This window comes from Eschrichtius robustus, chromosome 2, assembly GCF_028021215.1.
Source record: "Eschrichtius robustus isolate mEscRob2 chromosome 2, mEscRob2.pri, whole genome shotgun sequence".
Taxonomy (NCBI): Eukaryota; Metazoa; Chordata; class Mammalia; order Artiodactyla; family Eschrichtiidae; genus Eschrichtius; species Eschrichtius robustus.
The window spans coordinates 172,580,415-172,603,423 of NC_090825.1; the positions used below are offsets into that span (position 1 = coordinate 172,580,415).

Here is a 23,009-nt window from a genome sequence, read left to right on the forward strand (position 1 = left end):
GTGACGTGCGGGCTCTAGAGCGCAGGCTCAGTAGTTGTGGCGCACGGGCTTAGTTGCTCCGCGGCATGTGGGATCTTCCCGGACCAGGGATCGAACCCGTGTCCCCTGCATGGGCAGGCGGATTCTTAACCACTGTGCCACCAGGGAAGTCCCAGCCCTGTTTTATATATGGGAAACCGAGGCACAGTGAGGTTCAAGTCACTTGCCCAAGGTCACATGGCTGGGAGGTGGCACTAGGAAGTCCTTCACGCACGCACATGCCTGCATAGTGCCTGGCACACGGACGGCAGTCGGCAAGGCTGGTGATAATGATAATCATTACATGTGGAGCTGGTCTCTGGTGAGTGCCAAGACTGGAGGTGATGCTGAAACTCCACCTTGGACCAATGCAGGAGCCGGCAGTCGCAATGCATGCTGGTTGAAGGCCCTTCTGGGACCCACGACCTGGTAGAACAGTCCTCGGGCTCCTGCTGGCTCCTGTCCCAGCCCTGGAGGACAGGGGCAAAGGGCCTCTCTACAGCAGCTTTGGCTGGGAGCAGCTGCTCTGTGCTTAGCCAGGATCGATTTCCCTTCAAGTGGGCCGTTCACACTAACAAAGGGCTCCGGTGACCCAGGTGGCCATCACCGCCTCCTGCCCTCTGAGCGGAGGATGTGCCTCGCGGCTGGAGCTGTTTTCTTTGAGATCCATTTTTTTGAAGTCTCTGGAAAACTTCAAAGGATGGGCCGAGTCAGCCCCCCAGTGTGCTCACCTGAATCTTGCTGGTGGATTTCCCTGCCTCTCTGTCTTGCTCTAACCAGCCCACCCCTCAATGATCTTCCTGACCAGATCTTTTCTCTGCTCACACATGGTTATGGGCTGAACGATGTCCCCCCGCCCCACCCCACAAATTCATATGTTGAAGTCTGCACCCTCAGGACCTCAGAATATGACTGTACAGTTAAGTCCCCCTCTATACAAATGAGTTCTGTTCTGAGATCATGTTCGTAAGTCCAACAAAGTTAGCCTAGGTACCCAACTAACACAATCGGCTATTGTGCACTGTACTGTAATAGGTGTATAGTACTTTTCACACAAATAACACATAAAAAACAAACAAACACGAAAAATAAAGAAAACATTTTTAATCGTACAGTACACTACCTTGAAAAGTACAGTACAGTACCAGCTACATCACCACTGCTTTTACGCTTGCTTCCCGATATCCTGGGCTTGACATCCTGCGGGGGATGCCCAGAGGAGCCACCAGTGTCAGGAGAGGAACATTGCCACCGTGAAACCATTGCTTGGCAGGAAGGGAACCAGGGGATTCAATACCCCAGACTCTTTCCTCTGCCCGCCCCCCACCCCAGTCTCCTGTGGTCACACTCACTGGCCAGACGTCGCTGGAAGCTGGAGGGCGGGGGCTTCTGGGAGGTGGAGGCTGCAGGGGTCACCCTCCCCGGAGCACAAAGCGGATGAAGAAGTTGGGAGGGAGGACCTGGAGGGGCAAACAAAACATCCAGCTCATCTCCAGGCCTCCCGATTTGAGCTTCAAATCGTGCACCACCTTCTCCCTACTGGAGTAGAATCTTTGCGAGAACAGGGGTCTTTGCCTATCCTGTTTGCTGCTGTCTCCAGTACCTGGCACAGAGTAGGTGCTCAATCAGTGTTTGTGGGATGCCTTTGCGCATGCTGTTCCCTTTGCCTGGAACGCTTGTAACCAGGCCCCGTAGCCATCCTCTGCTCTTACTTGTGCTCGCTCCATCACGGCTTTGTTGCGCTGTTTTACAATCACCTCTTTGTCTTTCAAATATCTCAGCTCCCTTAACCCTCAAAAACCAACATTGTCATCACTCTTCTCCGCTTTGAGGAAATTGAGGCGCAGAGAGAGTAACTCGCCCAAGGTAACCCAGAGCCAGGATTTAAATGCAGACTGTCTGAGCCCCAGATACTGGGCTGCCGTTTTGGATTCCCTGTCAGCACCTATTTGCCTTTTTTTTTTTTTTTTGGCTGCGCTGCACAGCTTGCGGGATCTTAGTTCCCCGACCAGGGATTGAACCCTGGTCCTGGCAGTGAAAGCACCGAGTTCTAATCACTGGGCCGCCAGGGAATTCCCTCTATTTGCTTATTTTCGTACCATAATCAATTTTATTGCACTCACGTGTATATTACATTGCCGATGTTAAGCTATTCGAATACACTAACAACCTCAGTGACATCAGTACTATTCTTAGCTCCATATTACTTAGTGGGGAAACGGAGGCCCAGGGTGGCTAAGTCACTCGCCCAAGGTTACATAGTCACACAGCAGAGCTGAGATCGGAACCCAGGCGACCTGGCTCCAGATTCGGTGCCCTAAATGACCATGCTCTGTTGCCTCACCTTGGCTGGGGGAATTGAATGCCTGTCTTTGAAATCCTGAATGTGAGTCCAAGGTGTAGCCAAAGGATAAAAGGTTTGGACCCCAAATTAACTTGCCACCCCCAGCGGTGCACACGGAGCCCACGGAAGTCAGTTTTCAGGCAGTGCTGATGCCTGGCTGTCCCTGTGAGTTATTAGCCAGCAGATCGGGCCCCTGTCACCTCCTGGCCACACTATCCAGCCTTCAAGGCCTCCCTCCCTCCATCCCCCGCCTGGGAGCCTCACAGCAAACACCTCCATTTTGTGCAGGGGCGTCCCTGGCTCCTGGCGTGAGATTCCTGAGCCAGTCACAGAAGGTCAGCTTCCCCCGTGACGACCTTGACGACCAGCCAATGTGCCCATCCCCTACCGCAGGCACTGATGGCTGCAAATTTATGCCCAAGCCAGAAATTGAATTCCTATAGGTCGAGAGAATTGTCAGAAAGCTCACCCAGGCTCATTTTTACTTCTGACAAACTTCAGGAGAGAGATTAAACCTGGGCCAGTGTCTTCCAGCAGCAGGGACTGTGGTGGCAGGCAAATGACCTTGACGTGGGTATCTTCCTTACATTCCCTGGCTTCACCTTGGCCTCCCAGAGCTGAGAAATAAAAAGCAGCCAGACCCACAGGCCTGTTTGGTTAAAGGGAATTCCCATTTCTGACCAGCTAAAGTTAAAAAGGGGCAAGCTCTGTGTACCTAAAGGCAAGTCTCTTGGTCCCTGTGGCAAATATTGAGCCATTCAGAGGGATGGGAAATAAAGCTTCTAATTCATCTCCATCACGTGACAGCCAGGCCACTTCCTGCACCAGGTCCTGAGGCCGATTCGGTCTCGGCAACTTTGCAAGGTTCTAATTAATCTTCCCTGTGCTATGACAGAGAGGACACAAAAATGTGGGTAATGGGATGGGACTTCCCTGGTCGTCCAGTGGTTAAGACTCTGCATTTCCACTGAAGGGGTTGCAGGTTCGACCCCAGGTCAGGGAACTAAGATCCCACATGCCGCACAGCGAGGCCAAAAGATTTTTTTTTAAATGTGGATAATTCCGTAGCCCCTCACCCCCACTCTGCCGCCTGCCCGAAGGCCAGGAAGGAAGAAACAGAAATCAAATGATAGCTTTGGGAAGGAAGAATCCCCGTCTTGCTAGAAAAAAATCTCTCTCACTTGCCTTGAAAAATGAGACGTCTGATACAAATGTAGCTGCTTCCCTTTGGTACAAAAGCCCCTAAATATTAAAGAAATGAATCCTTGATGTCTACAAAGAAAGGATCAAAAACGAAACTTTCTGAAAGGAGAAGAGCTTTTATTTCGCTGTGAACTTTTCTAGATCTAGACTCTGGCAGGGATGCCTGCAGAACACGGAGTGCGGGAGGATAAAGAAATAAATGACTGCCATTCTTGTATTCATTCATTCATTCATTCAGGAAATGTCTGTGAAGCAGTTACTGCATGCCAGGCATTGGGCTGTGAGCCAGGGAAACCTCAGGGAGAAATTAGGACCTGCTTCCCGCCCTTCAAAGCTGGTGGGGCATTCTACAAAGTCTCTGACCAGTAGTCCTCAAAACTGCCAAGGTCATGAAGAGCAAGGAAAGATGAAGAAACTATTACAGACCAGAGGAGATTAAGGAGATGTGACAACTAAATGCAATGTGGAATCCTAGATGGGATTCTGAACCAGAAAAGACATGAGTGGAAAAACTGGAGGAATCCCAATAAAGTCTGGAGTTTAGTAAGAGTGATGAACCAATGCTGGTTTCTTAGTTGTGACAAATGTGCCATGGATATGTAAGATGTTAACAACAAAGGAAATCGGGTGAGGGGGCGTATGGAAGCTCTCTGTCCTATCTTTACAATTTTCCTGTAAATCTAAAATCCTTCTGGGACTTCCCTGGCGGTCCAGTGGTTAAGACTCCATGCTTCCACTGCAGGGGAATGCGGGTTCAATTGCTGGTTGGGGAACTAAGATCCCGCGTGCCCTGCAGCGCAGCCAAAAAATAAAATTAAAAAGGATCCATTAAAAAAAATAATAATTAAAAAGATAAAATATAAAATACTTCCAATATAAAAAGTTTATTTAAAAAAAAGTCAGCAGGGGACATGGAACAGTTCTAGAACAGTGCTGGTTCCGTGAATTGATATAAGAGCTCCCACTGACTGGGCAGTCACAATATACCAGGCACCGTGACTGACTCTTGACATGTACCAATTCATCATTTTCACAAGAACCTTGTGAAGCCTGGCCGTTATTATCCCAACTTTTAGATGAGGAAACAGAGAGGTTAAGAAAGGCACAGAGGGGTTAAGCTACTTGCCCAAGGTCACACAGGAAGGAGTAGATCAGAATTTGGACTGAAGCAGCCTGTGTGATAAGGTCTACAGCTGGCACAGTATTTACTGAGCAGTTAGTTACTATACCCTTCAGAGGCTGACTAGAGAAACAACTCTTCTAGGGCTTTCGGGGATTTTAGTTCAGGGAATTGGTTACAAAGATGATGGAAGAGACGAAAAACTAAACAGAGATGGAAACGAAAACCAGAGATTAGCAACAGCCCAGAGCATTTATTCCCCTAGGACGGGTGGTGGTGGGGCGTTGGATAGAAGAGGTGGTATAAACAGAGCCCAGGTGTGGGACTATCAGTGGGGGCTGAAGCCATGGAACCAATGCTGGAGCACAGGAGGCAGGGAAAGCAGGGAAATACCGCTGCTTCTCCCCTTGTCCTGCCCTCATATCCTCCATGTATGCCTCCCATTGGCTGAACCTTTCTGAAAGCAAAGGAGTGTGAGAGATGTAGTTCTCAACCATATGGAGCAGAGCAGGGGAAGGAAAGGATGAAAATTCAACCATCAGGCAGCTTACACTTAAGTGTGTGTGTGCATGGGGCGGGGGGACTAGGCAGGAAGGGGAAGGGATGGTTTTGGTTCCCATTTTACAAGTGAAAGAGGCAAAGTGATCTGCTTAGAAACTCACAAAGAGTAAGTGGCAGATCCAGGATTTGGACACGTATTATGGGTTCAACCTCGTAGGGTTCTTCTGAGGATTGGTGAGAAATGAGCTGCAAAGCCCTTAGAATAGAGCCTGGCTTACAAGATACGCTCCATAAATGTTAATTGTTATTGATGAGGAGGAGGATAATAATAATTACTATTACAACTACTGTCATTTTTATGATGCTAAAGGACCTTCCTTTGCATAGAACTGCTGTATCCCACTGTCACAGGACTCTGGGTGTGTATGGGTGTGTGTGTGAGGGGGTGGGGATGGGGACCATTTAAGGGAGGGGTCCATCCTGGAACCAGAACACCCCACTCTGCTGAGACCTGAGCAGATTTTCCCCGTGTGAAGGAGGAGAGGGAGAGTGTCCTAAGCAAAGAACACAACACGGACAAAGATCCAGAGGCAGAAAGGGGAACTGAAACAGCTGTATGTGGGTGAAGACAAGTAAACAGTGAGGCTGAGAATTCAGCCATACCCAAGTGGGCAGGACTGGTGGGTGCATCCAGGTGGCATTTGGGCTTTATACTGAGGGCACTGGGGGCCATGAAGGGTCCAATGTGGGGGGTGACACTTTGTAAATTTATTTATTTTTGGCTGCTTTGGTTCTTCGTTACTGTGCACTGTTTTCTCTAGTTGCGGCAAGCGGGGGCTACTCTTCGTTGCGGAGCACGGGCTCTAGGCGCGCGGGCTTCAGTAGTTGCAGCACACGGGCTCAGTAGTTGTGGCGCACAGGCTTAGTTGCTCCGTGGCATGTGGACCAGGGCTCGAAGCCGTGTCCCCTGCATTGGCAGGCGGATTCTTAACCACTGAGCCATCAGGGAAGCCCGGGGGTGACACTTTGAAAGCTGGCTCTGGCTTCTCTGGGGAGAATGGATCAGTGGATGCAAGGCTTGAAGCCAAGCTTCCATGGAGAGAGAGAGAGTCTTCTCCCATGAGCATAGCGGCTAAGAGTGAGGACTTGAGAGTCTCACAGCCTGGGGTCCAAATTTCAGCTCAGACACTTGCTCTGTGAGTTTGGGCAACTAACTTTCCTCTCTCTGCCTCAGTTTTTCCATCCGTAAAATGGAGCTAATGTTAGTACGTACCTCATTGGGGGAGGGGAGCCTACAAGGATTTAAAATTTGTAAAGCAGCTTAGAAGAGCATCTTAGTTCGTTCAGGCTGCTATAACAAAAATACTGTAGACGGGGTGGCTTAAACAACAAAATTTATTTCTCACAGTTCTGGAGGCTGGGAAGTCCAAGATCAAGGTCCTGGTAGATTCAGTGCCCGGTGAGAACCAGATTCCTTGTTCATAGATGGTGTCTTTTCGCTGTATTCTCACACGGCAGAAGAGTTCAGGGAGCTCCCTGGGGTGTCTTATAAGGGCACTAATCCGACTCCCAAAGACCCCACCCCAAAATACCATCACATTGGGGATTAGTTTTCAACATATGAATTCTGGGGAGACAGAAACAGTCTATAGCAAAGAGCACTCTATAAGTGTTAAATAAAATAAAAAACCAGTAGGAGAGAAGCAAGAAAAACTACAGTCCTGCAGTCTGTGGGACAGAAACCGCATTTAGATAGACAAGATGAAAAGGCAGAGGGCTATATACCAGATGAAGGAACAAGAAAAAACCCCAGAAAAACAACTAAATGAAGTGGAGATAGGCAACCTTCCAGAAAAAGAATTCAGAATAATGATAGTGAAGATGATCCAGGACCTCGGAATAAGAATGGAGGCAAAGATTGAGAAGATGCAAGAAATGATTAACAAAGACCTAGAAGAATTAAAGAACAAACAAACAGAGATGACCAATACAATAACTGAAATGAAAACTACACTAGAAGGAATCAATAGCAGAATGACTGAGGCAGCAGAACGGATAAGTGACCTGGAAGACAGAATGGTGGAATTCACTGCTGCGGAACAGACTAAAGAAAAAAGAATGAAAAGAAATGAAGACAGCCTAAGAGACCTATGGGACAACATTAAACGCAACAACATTCGCATTATAGGGGTCCCAGAAGGAGAAGAGAGAGAGAAAGGACCAGAGAAAATAGTTGAAGAGATTATAGTCGAAAACTTCCCTAACATGGGAAAGGAAATAGCCACCCAAGTCCAGGAAGCGCAGAGAGTCCCATACAGGAGAAACCCAAGGAGAAACACACCGAGACACATAGTAATCAAAGTGGCAAAAATTAAAGACAAAGAAAAATTACTGAAAGCAGCAAGGGAAAAACGACAAATAACATACAAGGGAACTCCCATAAGGTTAACAGCTGATTTCTCAGCAGAAACTCTACAAGCCAGAAGGGAGTGGCATGATATACTTAAAGTGATGGAAGGGAAGAACCTACAACCAAGATTACTCTACCCAGCAAGGATCTCATTTAGATTTGATGGAGAAATCAAAAGCTTTACAGACAAAAACCAGTAGGAGAGGCTTCTCATGGCTTTTAATCCCATCTCTCTGCTGAGAGCACCCAAATATGTATCTCTACCCAAACCCTCTCTCCTCCTCGCCCCAGCTACCTACTTGATATTTCCACTTGGAGGTGGTCACAAGCAGCATAAATGGAACATGCCTTCAGGCTGGACTCTTGATTTTCATCCCCACCCCACTCCACATGGGCTCCTCCTCCAGCCTTTTTCAGCTCAGTAAATGGTACCCCCCATCCATGCACTCCATTGCTTGGGCCCCAAAAGTTGGACTCATCCTCAACTCCCCTCTTTCCCTTCCACCCCACATCTAGTCCCTCAAATCCTGTGGGCTCTGCCTTTATATTTATTTAGCTGTGCCTCGAGGCATGTGGGATCTTAGTTCCCCAACCAAGGATCAAACCTGTGCCCCCTGCAGTGGCAGCACGGAGTCTTAATCACTGGACCGCCAGGGAAGTCCCGGGCTCTGCCTTTAAAACATAGGAATCTACCCATTTGCTGTCCCCATTCCATCTACCCTGGTGCAAGCCCTCATCATGGCTCACCTGGATGACTGTGGGGGTGAACAGCACGTTCAAAGGCCCTGGGGTGATAAAGAGCTCAGGAGTCATTGGGAATCTGAATGTAGGCTGGTGAGATTCAGGAGACTCGAGTGAGGGTTTGTTTCTTCCCTGAGGGGTCTCCTCAAATGGGGTGTTATTGAGTGCTGGGGACGGGGAGGAACTTGTCCTTTCTCAAAGCAAACTGGGGCCCTCGTGTTATAGCCTGGATGCAGACCTCTGTTCATAAACCCTACCCTTAGGGCTGTCTGCGGGCATCCACGGTGTTTCCGACAGTCTGGGCCACACTGCAAGGGAATGGACTGCGTTTGTAAATTCTTGCACGAGGCAAGCCTTCTCCAGGGAGAAGGACCCCAGGGAGGGCAGTCAGTCAAACTCAGAGACCTGTGTCTCTTCCCACCTTTCCCAAGGAAGTCTATTTCATTCATTTTGGTCCACGTTGGCACTGTAATGGCAGAACCTAAGACATCCTGGAATGTACGTCTGGACCGGGGCCCAAGGGGCAATGGGGGTCTTCTGCCATGGCTTGGCTGGCTTCGGAGGGTGAGAGGTGATGTGTGCCAGCCTGAATAGCCTCTCAGGGCAAGATGGGTTATCTGCATTGGAAGGGAACGAATGAATAAATGAATTGGGAATTCCCTGGCGGTCCAGTGGTTGGGACTCAGTGCTTTCACTGCCAAGGACTTGGGTTCAATCCCTGGTCGGGGAGCTAGGATCCTGCAAGCCGCAGGGCGCGGCCAAAGAAAAAAAAAAAAAAAGAATGCATGAATGAATGAACTCACAGTCACCCCCCTCATCCCATCTCAGCCCCTCCCCCGGCCACAGACTCTCACAGGCCAAGCCCCAGCTGCTCAGACTGAGGGAGGTTCTGGTTCTCCATCTCGGCACCGGTGAGCTAATATCTTCTTTAAAGCCTGTCAAGCTTATCACTCAGCGGGGATTTGCCCCATACTGCTAGGTTTGACAGGGGCAGCCTGCTATTATCTCAAGCCCTCCAAAGGGACTCAGGCCCCATCACGGCTGAGACGTGGCAGATAGGTATGTCCCTGATCATTCATCACGGCCTTTCTGCCGTCCCTGCAGTCAGAGGGAAGCCGCCGCCGCCTCTGTGCCTGCCTCAGATGATCTGCAACTTGATCTCAGCAAGTCCCTCCCTGGGAGAGACGGAAACCGATTTGGTGGTGGAGGGGAAAATGCATGGTGAATCCGTGATGGGCTGTTTGCCCATCAGAATCTAATCATTCAACAAACATTCATCATGCCTGGGGGATTCAGCAATGAGCAAAGCAGACAGAACTCCCCTTCCCCATGCTCTTTCTCGTCCGGGGGGCGGAGGCAGGCTTTGAGCCAGTGGTCACACCCAAGAGGTCCCAATGGCCATTGTGATCAGGGCTTGAAGGAGAACAGGGGAGGTGCAGCATGGTGGTGTAGACTGTGGAGCCATGTGGCCTGTGTTCAAATCCCAGCTCCGCCACTTATAGACTGTGAAGCTCTGGGCAAGAGATTTAAGCCCTCTTTCCCCTAGTTTTCTTCACCTCTCAAAGGTAGATAATGACAGTGCCTGCCTCCTAGTGCCATGGTGAGAATTCCATCAGTTAAAGCATGCAAAGTGCTTAGAACAAGGCTTGACATACAGTAAGAGATACAAGTATTCAGGGGAAAAAAGCACAGGATGCCTTGAGAAGTGGGTAACATGGGGAAGGGACAGTGGAGGCTGCTTTTGGAAGAGACATTTATGCTTGAGCCCTAGAAATGGGGAAGAGTTAGCCCAGCCATGAGATGGGGCAAGAGTCTTGATGGCAGAGGGGCCAGCCAGTGCAAAGACCTGAAGGTGGGAAAAAGCATGGTGTGTTCCAGGAAGAGGAGGGTGCCTGGAGGATGGGCCACAGAGAACACGGCTGTGTGAGCCTTGGGGTTTTGTTGTTGTTGTTGTTTGTTTTGTTTTGTTTTGGCTGGACCGCATGGCATGTGGGATCCTCGTTCCCCTACGGGACTGAACCCGCGCCCCCTGCAGTGGAAGTGTGGAGTCTTAACCACTGGGCAGCCAGGGAAGTCCCGTGAGCTTTGCTGATTGCCTGTTACACTGAAACAGGACTCCCCTCCACCAAATTACATCAGGGAGCTGTAACTAGGACCAGAAACCGAACTGGCCGAGTCACGTGGCGAGCAGGGCAGAGCAGTGTCTGTCTGTCTTTGGTAGGACTCGACACCCTGTCTCTCTTTCTCTCTCTCGCCGCCATCTGGCTGTGACTTCTCATCATCTTGCATTCGCAGCCCCAGATCCAATGGACTTTCACCCATTCTTCCAGATCATCTCAGTTCAGTGCCCGCATCAAATTCAAACCATTTTGACTTCGGGAAGTTACCAAATTGGCTTTAGAGCATCATGAGGATTATAATAATAACAATAGCAAACGCTTCTGTAGCACTTACTACACGCTGATGACTGTTCTAATTGCTCACAAGTATAGTCTTTTTTTTTTTTTTTTTTTTGGGCCACACCATGCGGCATGCAGGATCTTAATTCCCCACCCAGGGATTGAACCCGTGCCCCGTGCATTGGGAACGTGGAATCTTAACCACTTGACCACCAGGGAAGTCCCCTCTCACATGTATAGTATTGACTCATTCAAGCTTCCCAGCAACGCTGTGAGGTAGGTACAAATTATCGTGTCCAATTTACAGATGAGGACACGGAGGCACGGGGAGGTTAAACAACTCACACGGCAAGTGAGTGGCCAAGCCAGGACATCAACCCAGGCAGCCGACCCTCAGACCCTCCTCTTAACCACCTGGCTCTACTCTACCAGCTGAGTAGGAAGAAGGAACATCCAGAAGAAACGAGCCATTTCCATTGTAAGGATGTTGTCTGGAAAGATGCTGGTGACATCACACGGACTCCTTTTTGGGAGGACCGTGGGAGAGATCCTTGCCTGTTCTTGGTACTAAAAATAGTTAAGTTTTCTCCGAGCATCTGGTGTGTTTTTGTTTCAGGACACTGGGAGCCGCATAAATGACCAGCTTTCCCTTTTTGAGTTGGCTGCTAAGGAGCTTGAAGCCAAATTTATGGCCCAACCATATGCTGGTTGTTCAAGTTTTTAAGGGATGGGTTTTTCTTAGCCTCACTTCTGGCTCTATGTCCCCACTTTTTCTCTCTCTTCCTTGCAAAAAAAAAAAAAAAAAAAAAAAAAAAACCACAAAACTTTACACGGACTGAAAAACAACTTCACAAGAACAATATGTGTTTATTGTAGAAAACTTAGAAGGTAAATTTGAAGATGGGGATAAAAATCCCTGCTTGTCCCCAATTTTAATGGCTGCATAGTATTCCCTCTTGTAGAGTTTTAAAATCAATGCCCCTACTGGCAAATGACTGGAGGGGAAAAAATTCCAGTTGTCCAATTTTAGACAGCACTTTAATGAGCATTCTTGTAGCAGTTGAGTGCTTGTCACATGATTTCCCTGGGCTAAATTCTTAGACTCAGATTGGCTGGGTTAAATACAAATGCAGAAACCTTAAGGCTTTGGCTCTGGATTGGCAGACCGCCCTCCAGAAATATCTAATTCCTGTTCTCCTATTTAATTGGAGCTATCGTGTGGTATTTTACATATCCTTGTAAACCACTTGCAGTCCTCTCTGGAACAAGGCAGCCAACAAATAAATATATGAGCCCCAAGCCACTTCTGCTTCCTGATTAAATTATCCAGCCTCAAACGCAATAATATCCTTGACTTATTAAGAGGCAGCTGCTTGCTCTTTTCCTGTTTGCTAATCCCCAATAGCCAGTGCTCAATGGTTGGCTGCCCCTGGGATCCTGTAGCAATCCCTCGGCCCCCCGAAGAACCAAGAATTGTTTTTTGAACCAAGACGTAGGTGACGGAGCTGTAGGCTGAGCTGATGATCCCGGACGCGAGAGCTAGAAAAACTTTTCCTGCGTGTCTTGTACTCAGTCAATCCTGGACCTGTTACAGAGACTGCTGCTTAATCGGGGCAGCAGCCTGGGTGAAAGCATTTGAAAAATCCCAGCCAGAAAAGGCAATATGAGGAAGAGCTACTTGAATGCATTGCTTACCTGCTTAGAGCCCATTAGCAAGAATATTGAACTTGAAACCAGCAGCTCAGCCAAGAGAGCGGCTGGCTTCCCCATTGCATTTGCCACATGTGAGGTGAGACAGGCCACCAGATCAGAAGTGTCTGTACCGGGAGAGCTCCGCGGCTCTCACACCTGCTGTCATAAACATTTCCCTTAGTTATAGGCGTTCTCTATCCCTAGGACTGTGACCTCTGAGAACTCGTGACTTTGGTTTGAAGCTAAACCCAGTCTGAGAGAGCTGGCCTTTGGACTGTCAAACACGGAGCCTTCCAGGACATTCCAATGGGTTCCCAAGGACATGAATTGACTGTGTATTTGAACTTGAACCCGATGGGCGAAACTCAGGCTCTTGGCCGTGCTGAGATTTGGCAGCCAAACCCCGAGCATTTAATTACGCTGCTGCAGAGAACACTCCAGCGAGGTGCGTCCAACGCAGACAATTATTTTAGGAAAGCCGTGGAGGCCTTCTCTCTGCGCCACTTAAATCTTGCTTCTCTTTTACAATTCAGTATTTCGTGTGTTGAGAGAAAATGGCTTGTTTGCTTCAAAGGACACGCTACAGAATGTAGGAAGGGGATGTTAATTATGTTGAACCGGGCTGCTTTGTCTCTGCACAAATGAGAACCTTCAGGGGGTTCTATCCAAATTGCTTGGGGAACAGAGCCAGGGGAGCACAGATGGAGATGTTTGGACTCAAGTTCATGGTTTTGTTTTTTTTGTTTTTGTTTTTTAAGAACTGTATTTGTCATGAAAAAAGGTGAAGCTAGTTCTGCATTCTCCTAGAACCAAAGGGGAAGGCACTCCTGAATTACTTTTTTTTTTTTTTTTTTAATTTTTATCTTATACTGGAGTATAGTTGATTTACAATGTAGTGTTAGTTTCAGGTGTACAGCAAAGTGATTCAGTTATACATATACATATATCTATTCTTTTTCAGATTCTTTTCCCATACAGGTTATTACAGAATATTGAATAGAGTTCCCTGTGCTATACAGTCAGATCTTATTGATTATCTATTTTATATAGAGTAGTATGCGTATGTTAATCCCAACCTCCTAATTTATCCCTCCCCCTCTGGGTCACCCTTTTTGTCTTAGGCCATCCTTCTTGGTTTTGGTCAGGCTTCTTCAGGAGCAGAGCTGGATGAGAGGAGTTGAGTGCAAATACTTAGCTGGGAGGCGATCCCAGGAGTAACCAGTGGCGAAAGGGAGATGGGAAGTGAAGGAAACCCAGGCAGGGCAATCTAAGGGTGCCACTGTGGGCACCTGGAGCACAGATCCCCATGGGATCCTCTGGGAAACTGCAGGCAGCAGGCACCCCAGAGTTCTCCCACTGGAGAGGCGAGAGGGCTGGTATTTATCACGAACTCCGTGGGGACTTCCGGGTGGGAGGTGCTTCTGCCTGCCCAGTGCAAAGGCGGGGTGGGCTCCGACCACACGAGGAAGCCCTTGGCATTGGGGATCTTGGGCGCTCTGCAGTAAGGATGGAGTGTGGGCTCCACCTGGACCATGCCTGCGTGCAAGGGAGCCTGGGAAGGTGAGTGACTTCATTCTTCCGCCGGGGAAACATGGACTCGTAAAGAGGGGGTTCCCTCAACCTCCGAAGTGTGTACATAAGGCTCAAAGAATGACTAATTACAATAGTTTCAGATGGCATCTATGAATGGTTTATTTATTTTTTTCTTATAAATTAGCAGAGGAGTCAAGCTCATCTGTACAGTGATATCACTTGTTCACATTCCAAAAAGCTTAAAAAAAAAAAAAAGACTTTATTGAGTGGGAGAGAAAAAGGTGAGCTAACAGCTGGAGTCTCTGGGATTGCTCATAACTCACAGCCTGGCTTATCTCTGCTACAGCTCATGGGAACAGCCTCTGTGGGGTGATAAGTAGTGGCTGTGCAAATGATCCATGATGGTGAAGCTTTGTTTCTCTGTAAAACACTTGGGGTTTTATCAGACTTTCTTCCCTGTCTTAGGAATGCATTCTGGATAGGACCGGCATCTTCTACTTCCCATCTCCTCGGTTTCCACCCATCATCGCTTGCCTGGACTCTTGCAGTCACCTCTGCCCTGGTTTCCCACCCTTGCCACCCCACACCCACAGTCTGTTCCCCCCACAGCCGCCAGGGGGCGCTTGTGAACACCTGGGTCAGGTCCTGTCCATCCTATGCACAGAACCCTCTTTGGCTCCTACCTCACTCAGAGTAAAAATCAATGTCCTCCCCATGGTCCACAAGGCCCTGCACATGCTGTCCTGTCCCATCCCTGTCCTCATCTCCCCCACCCCACACACAATCTCCCCCTCGGTGACTCTGTTCTAGCCGCACTAGCCTCCTCCATGTTTCCCAAACATACCAGGCATGGTCCTGCCTCAGGGCCTTTGCACTTGCTGTTCTCTCTGCCTGGAACATCTTTCCCCAGATATCCTCGTGGCTCCTCCCTCACCTCCTTCAGGTCTTTACTCAAATGACACCTTCTCATTAAGCCCTTCCCAGGGCCCCTAAAACTGCAATCTCTAACCACCCCCCAACCCTAGCATCCTCCATCATTTCTTCCCTGCTTTACTTCTCTCTATGGCACTCATCACCCTTTAAATACTTGGTGTTAACTTATTTGTTTATTTCTGTTGCTCTCCACTTTAATGTAACTCCTAGAGGAGCTTTTGTGTTTGTGTTTTGTTTACTATGTTTTCAATATCCAGAACAGAGCCTGACACACAGTAGGAGCTTAACAAATATTTGTTGAACAAATGAGACCACCATGCCCTGATTAAAAACAAAAAGACTGGGACTTGTGACTGATTCCAGTACGTTCTGGGGAAGCTCAAGGGGGCCTGATCTGGGGGCCCAACACGTTCCATCCAGTGGGGATTCAATGCTTTTTGAACAATGTTTCTCCAATCCCTCCAGATATTGGTCAGAATTTGTGTGCCAAAAGTGTCCCTTCCTCTCTCCCCTTCTCCTGGCTCACTCATCCCTTAAGTTCAGCTTACTTGTCCCTTCCCTGGGGCACCTCCTCTGAGACCCTCAGCCTGGGAGGGTCTGTTACTCTCTGTACTTTCTTTGTAGCATTCACTGCAGCATATAGTTCTAGAAGTAATGGCGGGATTCCATAATTCATGTCTGTCTCTTCCACATCCATGGGCAGCAATCGATATGCTTTCTTCGTCTCTCTCTTCCTAGTCCCTATCCCGGACCCATGCCTGGCATAGAATAGGCACTCACTAGATATTTTCTAATACTTTTGGAAAATTATGGCTCTGATGAACATGAGCCATAGGACACACACATCCCTTAAAAACTTGAACAACCAGCGTCAGTTCCCTGATGAACATGAGCATTTCAAAGGTTCTGATAAGTCCTGCATTAAAGAAACTCGTTTCAGGAATTCCCTGGTGGTCCAGTGGTTGGGGCTCTGTTCTTTCACTGCTGAGGGCCCGGGTTTGATCCCTGATCGGGGAACTAAGAGCCCTCAAGCCGTGCAGCGTGGCCAAAAAACAAAAAGAAAGAAACTCGTTTCACTCAGCAATGCACAAACATATTTGACCTCAGAGTACCCTCTTCCCAGCATGCCTGGTAAGATTGCCAGGGTTCCAAGGAGCATGGTTTGGGAAGCACGACCATAATTGATCCCTGAATTATCTGAGCAGCATCAACTGACTTGAAGTTTAGTTTAGGAGGAGTCTAAAAGTGACGCCTTCTAGTCAAGGGCTTGGAGGTCTCTGCAAGGAGTCTGTCACCCTTTGGCCATCACCCTGCCTCTTCTCAGGAACAGGGGTTGGGGGAAGGGGGAATGACAATAGTAGAGTTGTGCTTAGTGGCCCCCAAGATATATCCAGAGCCCATCTGTCACTGTGGGTTGAGAAGCAGAGAGGAAGGTTCAGGTTTGAGGGTCGGTAGGAGTCTGGGTCTATGTTCTAATGGTGGTTATGGAGGCATTGTTGCATGCGTTTGAGAGAATGAATTCCCCTCTTTGGAAGGGCTCAAATCCCACAATTCCTTGCCATGTTCCTTCACCTCTCATACCTCAGTCTTATCATCTGTAAAATGGGTCTCCCGGAGGAGGGATTGAGATCACACACATCTGGCACTTAGCACATGGTCTGGCACATTCCAAGGGTCCAGCAAAAGACGTCTGTCATCTCTCCGGGGCCCCCTTTCTCTCCCAGGAGTGATGGGGTGATTCCCCCATTGGATTCCCACTCTCTGACCCCGACCTCCCCGCAGACCCTCTTCCAAAGCCCAGAGGAAGGCTGGCAGCTGTACACCTCGGCCCAGGCTCCCGACGGAAAATGCATCTGCACAGCCGTGATCCCCGCGCAGAGCACCTGCTCCCGCGATGGCCGGAGCCGGGAGCTGCGGCAGCGGATGGAGAAGGTAAGGACCTTCCAGGTTCCCTTGTGAAAATCTCCCAATTCCCACCCTGCCCTCTGCCCCCATCCAGGTCAGCCGGGGCCAGATCTAGCCATGCAGATTATTCAGAACTGGTGGATGACCTGGCTCCCCTCCAGGTGGATATTTCGGTCAGTATCTGTTTAGTGCTTTCTTTGGAGGAGAAGCTGAGCGCTGTATGGAGACAGGGAAAGAGAACCCGAGTGGCAGCATCTGAGTCTTCGGTGCGTGAGCTCTGGCCCCACCACGCACTCAGCCAGAGTCACCTGCTAAGAAGGGTCTCACCCTCCATCCCAAGAGACTTACGTAAAGATGCCTTCCCCTTCTGATTGTGGTTGATATAAACTGGTCCCCATTCAATACATTCCCAAGGATATTTCGGTGCCCTTTAGAGGCCGACTGCTGTCCCTTGCCACTAGCCAGCTGAACTGCCCATTAGTCACCTCTGATGTCAGTGTTGAAAGGGACTAGCAACTTCCCACCACCATCCTGTAGAGGAGGAAGCTGAGGACAGAAGAGACCCTTGTTGGCACTGGAGTCTTCCACCCATTAACTCTGTAGGATCCTGCCCTGCCCGTGACACCGGAACTGCTTTCCCCAGCAGTGCAGAATGGCCATGTGGTGTCCCCTGATTGTTGACCATGACCATAAAAATGTTTTGTGGCGTCCAGGATGGGTATCAGGCTCTTGGCTTTCTGAGAACTTCCAAGTGTCACGTGAACGATGGTTCAGGAAAGTCTGTGTATTTCAACAAGCATCCAGCGTTGCCTCTGAGTTCACCTTGGCCAGGAGGAACTCAACTTAGCCAAGTGGAGGTGGGAGCTAGGGGGCCCTCATTCTGGATTAGGGCAAGGGGAAGTTCAGTTCCCTCATTTAGCCTAAAAGTATTTATTGAGCATCTAGCATTTATTGAGCATTCAGCTGTGGACAAGCCAGACACTGGGTCTGCCTCTGAGGATCCCACCTAAAGGAGACAGATGAATAAGAACGTTCCAGGTAGTAGTCATAGCTGGAAAGTATTGTAAGGGGGAGAGGGTGAGTGGCTGCTTAAGGCAGGGTGATCAGGGAAGGCCACTCTGAGGAGGTGATGCTGGAGTTGAGATGTGAAGGATGAGGAGGAGACAGCGGCGAAGACAAAGGGAACAGCGCTCCAGGTAGAGAGATCAGCAAGTACAAAGGCCCTGAGGAGGGAAGAAGCTTCAAATCTATGTGAGCGAAGTCGGGCTGGTGGTCGCGGTGGATGAACACGGCGAGTAGGCAGGCAAAGGGGCAAGACCAGCTCGCAGGGTCTGCAGGGGAAGGTGATCCAATCTTCCTTTTGAAAAACTCCCTCTTGGGACTTCCCTGGTGGTCCAGCAGTTAAGACTCCACGCTTCCACTGCAGGGGGCCCGGGTTCAATTCCTGGTCGGGGAACTAAGATCCCACACGCCTCGCAGTGTGGCCAAAAAAAAAAAGAAAAAAGAAAAAGCTCTGTCTGACTGCTCTGTGGAGACTTGACTGCTGGGGACGAGAGTGGAGGCAGGGAGAGCAGGGAGGAGGGGAGAGGTGGGAGGTGGTGGTGGCCAGACTAGTAGCCAATGGATGGATTGGGCATGCCATTGGGAGCTCAGGTTGCTGGTAAGGTTGGGAGGAGAAGGTTGGTGGGGTGTTTGTCTGGCCTCTGGCCCCTCCAGGTCTTGTGTGTGGCATCCCGGGGACGGGGACAGGAGAGTGGCTCTCCCTAACCCTCCCAGTTCCTAGGTTCAGAACGTCTCCCAGTCCATGGAGGTCCTTGAGTTGCGGACGTACCGTGACCTCCAGTACGTGCGAAGCATGGAGACCCTCATGCGGAGCCTGGATGCGAGGCTCCGGGCGGCCGACGGGTCCCTCTCGGCCAAGAGCTTCCAGGTGGGTCCTTCTGGGTTCAGGTCAGAGGTCAAGAGAAGAATTGGGATCGGTGCCCATTAGCTCCCAGAGTGGGGGTCACATCTGGGAAGGACCGAGTGTTGGCTGGCCCAGATCTAGGGACCACTGTGGGCTGGGTCAGGTGTGCATCAGAGATAAGGGGTGAAGTTGTGGGTTGAAGGTCGGGCTCAGGTCTGGGTCACTGGTCAGGGGTTGGGATCAGCAATGGTTCCACCTTGGGAGCAGGAGCTGAAGGGCAGGATGACGGAGCTGTTGCCCTTGAGCTCGGTCCTGGAGCAGTACAAGGCGGACATGAGGACCATTGTGCGCCTGCGGGAGGAGGTGAGGAATCTCTCCGGCAGCCTCGCAGCCATCCAGGAGGAGATGGGCGCCTACGGATACGAGGACCTGCAGCAGCGGGTGATGGCACTGGAGGCCCGGCTCCACGCCTGTGCCCAGAAGCTGGGTACGCCTTGCTGCTTGATCTTGACCCCTGGCCTCCACACCCAACCCCCAAACCCTCTGTGGGCCCAGGACATGGTTTTGACCTCTAACTTTGACCCTTGACCTCCCTACCCAAGGCCAAAAATAGACCCAGAAGCTGGAAATGCTCCTGACCCTACACTTTCAGTCCCTCACCCCCAACCTAACTCCACCTTGGGACCAGATTTCTGGATCCTTCCTCAGCCCTGTTCCCAGCTCTTCAGTTTGCTCACACTGCCTCATCCTTGCCCTGCCTCCCTTGCGCTCTTCCCATCCTCCGCTCTCATCCCCCCCTGTTCCTGCCTCCCAGGCTGTGGGAAGCTGACGGGGGTCAGTAACCCCATCACCGTTCGGGCCATGGGGTCCCGCTTCGGCTCCTGGATGACTGACACGATGGCCCCCAGTGCGGATAGCCGGGTGAGTGACTGTGCCCACGCCAGGGGTCAGAACCTATACTGGGGAGGAGACATAGCCTGTGGCTGGCCCTAGGTGCCAAGCGATTCCACATCGATGATTATCTTGTAGGGCGGAGTGTCCTAGGGTCTCCAGGGCCCTTGGACCTCCCCCTGACTGTCTAGCGACCACCAAGTGACCAAGAACTTTCCAGCCCTGTGAATCCGTAAGTCAGCTGACCTCCAATGACTGTATAGAGACTAATGGTTACTAGTACTAATCACCAGCTCCCAGTGACCACTGACCGCAAAGTAACCACCAGTGACCAGTGCCTTCCCAAGGACTAGGACCTACCAGCACCACTCAGTGACCTTTAAACTTCCAGTGGCCACCATGGTCACAATTGCCTATCACCTCTGATCCACAGGAACCATCTATGAACTGCCTAGTGACTGTCCTAGTGATGGATGTTGGTCCCTGGGCAGCCACTGAGTGTCACAGATTAGAGGCAGCAAATAGCCACTGCCCCACTGTGATCATTGGTCTCCCAGACATCCTGGTGGTTCAACCAAGGGGTTAAGAGCTTGGGTTTGGGGGGAATTCCCTGGTGGTCCAGCGGTTAGGATTGGTGCTTCCACTGCTGGGCCATGGGTTCAGTCCCTGGTCGGGGAACTAAGATCCCGCAAGCCACGAGGCACCAAAAAAAAAAAAAAAAGAAATCAGACTTGGAGTTATATCCCGCTTCCACCAATTCTTAGCTGGGAAACTTGGGCAGGTTCCTTAATGTCTCTGAGCCTCAATTTTCCTTATCTTCAAAACGGTTATGATAACATCAGCGTTACAGTTTTTAGGATGCTTTGCCCAATAACCAGCGCGAGTAAGGGCACTCACAAATGCTAATACCATGGTGACAGCGAAAGATGTTGACGGAGAGGATGCTGCCTTCATGCCGGTCACCTCGTGGTTACAGGAATTACCCACGGGCAATGGATGCACGTGACCTCTTACCGCCCAAGGGCAGCCTAATGACCAGTAGCCATCCCATATCCAATGACCAGTGCACTCCCAGGCCCAGCGAGTCACCAGGGACTGCGGTTTCCCCGATTCTTGGGGATCAAGCACTGTCCTCTGAGTGTCTGAGACCAATAGCACTCCCTTACCAAATGATCCCAGTCACTGGGAGGTCATGAAAGGTCACTGGACATCCCATGACTGAGTAATGACCACTTAGTGACTGTTGATCCCTAATGACCATATGATTCCTGAGTGGCCGCTGGGACCTTTGGGTCATCGGTGGTGGTCCACCAGTGACCAGCGGCTCTCTTGTAGGTCTGGTACATGGATGGCTATTACAAGGGCCGGCGGGTCCTGGAGTTCCGCACTCTGGGAGACTTCATCAAAGGCCAGAACTTTATCCAGCACCTGCTGCCCCAGCCGTGGGCAGGCACGGGCCACGTGGTGTACAACGGCTCCCTGTTCTACAACAAGTACCAGAGCAACGTGGTGGTCAAGTACCACTTCCGCTCGCGTTCTGTGCTGGTGCAAAGGAGTCTCCCTGGGGCCGGCTACAATAACACCTTCCCCTACTCCTGGGGTGGCTTCTCGGACATGGACTTCATGGTGGACGAGAGCGGGCTCTGGGCCGTGTACACCACCAACCAGAATGCAGGCAACATCGTGGTCAGCCGGCTGGACCCGCACACCCTCGAGGTCGTGCGGTCCTGGGACACCGGCTACCCCAAGCGCAGCGCCGGCGAGGCCTTCATGATCTGTGGCGTGCTCTACGTGACCAACTCCCACCTGGCCGGGGCCAAGGTCTACTTCGCCTACTTCACCAACACGTCCAGCTATGAGTACACAGACGTGCCCTTCCACAACCAGTACTCCCACATCTCCATGCTGGATTACAACCCCCGCGAACGGGCCCTCTACACCTGGAACAATGGCCACCAGGTGCTCTACAATGTCACCCTCTTCCACGTCATCAGCACCGCTGGGGGCCCCTAGGGGCCGCCATCGCTCACGCAGCCACGCGAGGGCCACGGGAGCCCTTTCTCCTCCGCCTGTGTCCCTCCAAGTTTATCTTTCTGTCTCTGTCCTGCCCTCTCTCTCTCTCTCTCCCTCTCCCCTCCTGTACTGTTTTTTCTCTCTCCACCTTTGCGCCCAGCTTTCATTCTCCGCTTCTGTATTTCTGTCAGTGCGTTTTCTCAGTATTGTCTCTTCTTTACTGATCTCTGATTTTGATACTTCGCTCTTTCTTTTTATTGAGGCCTCTCTATCTTTTGATCGATCTGACTCTCCAGCTCTCTATCTCTGCCTGTCTCTCTTCCCTCCCTCCCTTCCCTCTTCGCGTCCCACCCTCTCCTCCTCCTCCTCCTCCTCCTCCTCCTCGCTCCACGTCCCCGCCTCCCGAGCCGAGGAGTTGAGTGCACGGATGCTTCTTTTTTTATTTACACTTTTTCTTTCCGGGTTGCTGGAATAAACGGGACCTTTGACATTTGATGCTTCAGCTGCTGTGTGTGTCTGGAAGGGGCAGAAGAGGCAAGGGGGAGGGTGAGCCTGGAGGCCCATCCCAGCTGGGTCCCCTTGTCCCAGGCCACAAGCTTTGTGAACAGGGGCAGGTAAGCCCAGCCCGGGGGGTGGGTGGGCGAGGGCCATGGCAGGGCGAGCCCTTTGGGAAGACAGGCGAGGATACCCAATCCAAAGTTGTTTCAATTGATCCAAACAACATGATCCAAATAACCAAGAACTCTATCACAACGATGAAGACTGGCCTCAAATGAATATTCTTTGTCACTGTTTTTTTTTTTTTTTTTCACTCACTGATCACACAGGTGAATCATTGACCCACCTGGCAACTTTTAAAATGGGTTTTTTTAACAATCTGGCTGCTTTTAAGAATATGGGTATGAGAGGGTAGCACACAGAATTTTTCCTTTTTCTTCTCTTTTTGCTTTGTAACATCAAAATCATTTTGTATGAGTTGCACCTGTTCTGAGTTAGCTGATAAAAAAAGATAGCAAGTCTGAAAGCGCATGGGGGCCTTCTGCTGGACACACCCAGGCCCCGTGCCTGGGCTTGGGCAGGGATAGTCCCTGACGTGGGGACCGACATGGGGACCGGAGCTCCTGGAGGGGAAGGACGGGCAAAGCTAGCAAGTATCAGAGATAGGAAGGGAAGGGGTGTGTGAGCGCGTGGGGAAAAGACTGAAGTAAGCACAGGCCAAGTCCTCAGGAACCTCGGCAGTGTGACTACGGTGGGGTGGGAGGGGGTCACAGAAGGGGAAAAACAAAATGAAGGCTTTATTTTAACCAGATCTTTGGTAGCCTGGGTGACACACTGCAAGGAGACGGGGGAGACAGTCGCCTCTGAAGCTGTGGCCGGGAACAAAGGTAGTGCTGACCACT

At 50.4% G+C, this 23,009-nt stretch overlaps 1 protein-coding gene across 3 annotated transcripts in view; it reads left to right on the top strand.

Annotated features, from left to right (window-relative positions):
* Positions 1–22,099, top strand: part of OLFM2 (olfactomedin 2) — a 47,216-nt gene extending 25,117 nt beyond the window's left edge. Inside the window, exons 3-8 of one of the 3 annotated variants that reach the window (XM_068534896.1) lie at positions 10,015–10,042; positions 16,691–16,826; positions 18,583–18,729; positions 18,973–19,192; positions 19,520–19,626; positions 20,932–22,099. In XM_068534896.1, the coding sequence (XP_068390997.1) occupies positions 10,015–10,042; positions 16,691–16,826; positions 18,583–18,729; positions 18,973–19,192; positions 19,520–19,626; positions 20,932–21,609 (1,316 nt within the window). In that variant the 3' untranslated portion in view covers positions 21,610–22,099. Of the gene's footprint in view, positions 1–10,014; positions 10,043–12,490; positions 12,526–16,676; positions 16,827–18,582; positions 18,730–18,972; positions 19,193–19,519; positions 19,627–20,931 lie in introns of all 3 variants that reach the window. The other 2 variants (XM_068534897.1, XM_068534895.1) reach the window with 2 other exon arrangements.
* The last annotated feature ends 910 nt before the right edge of the window (positions 22,100–23,009 follow it).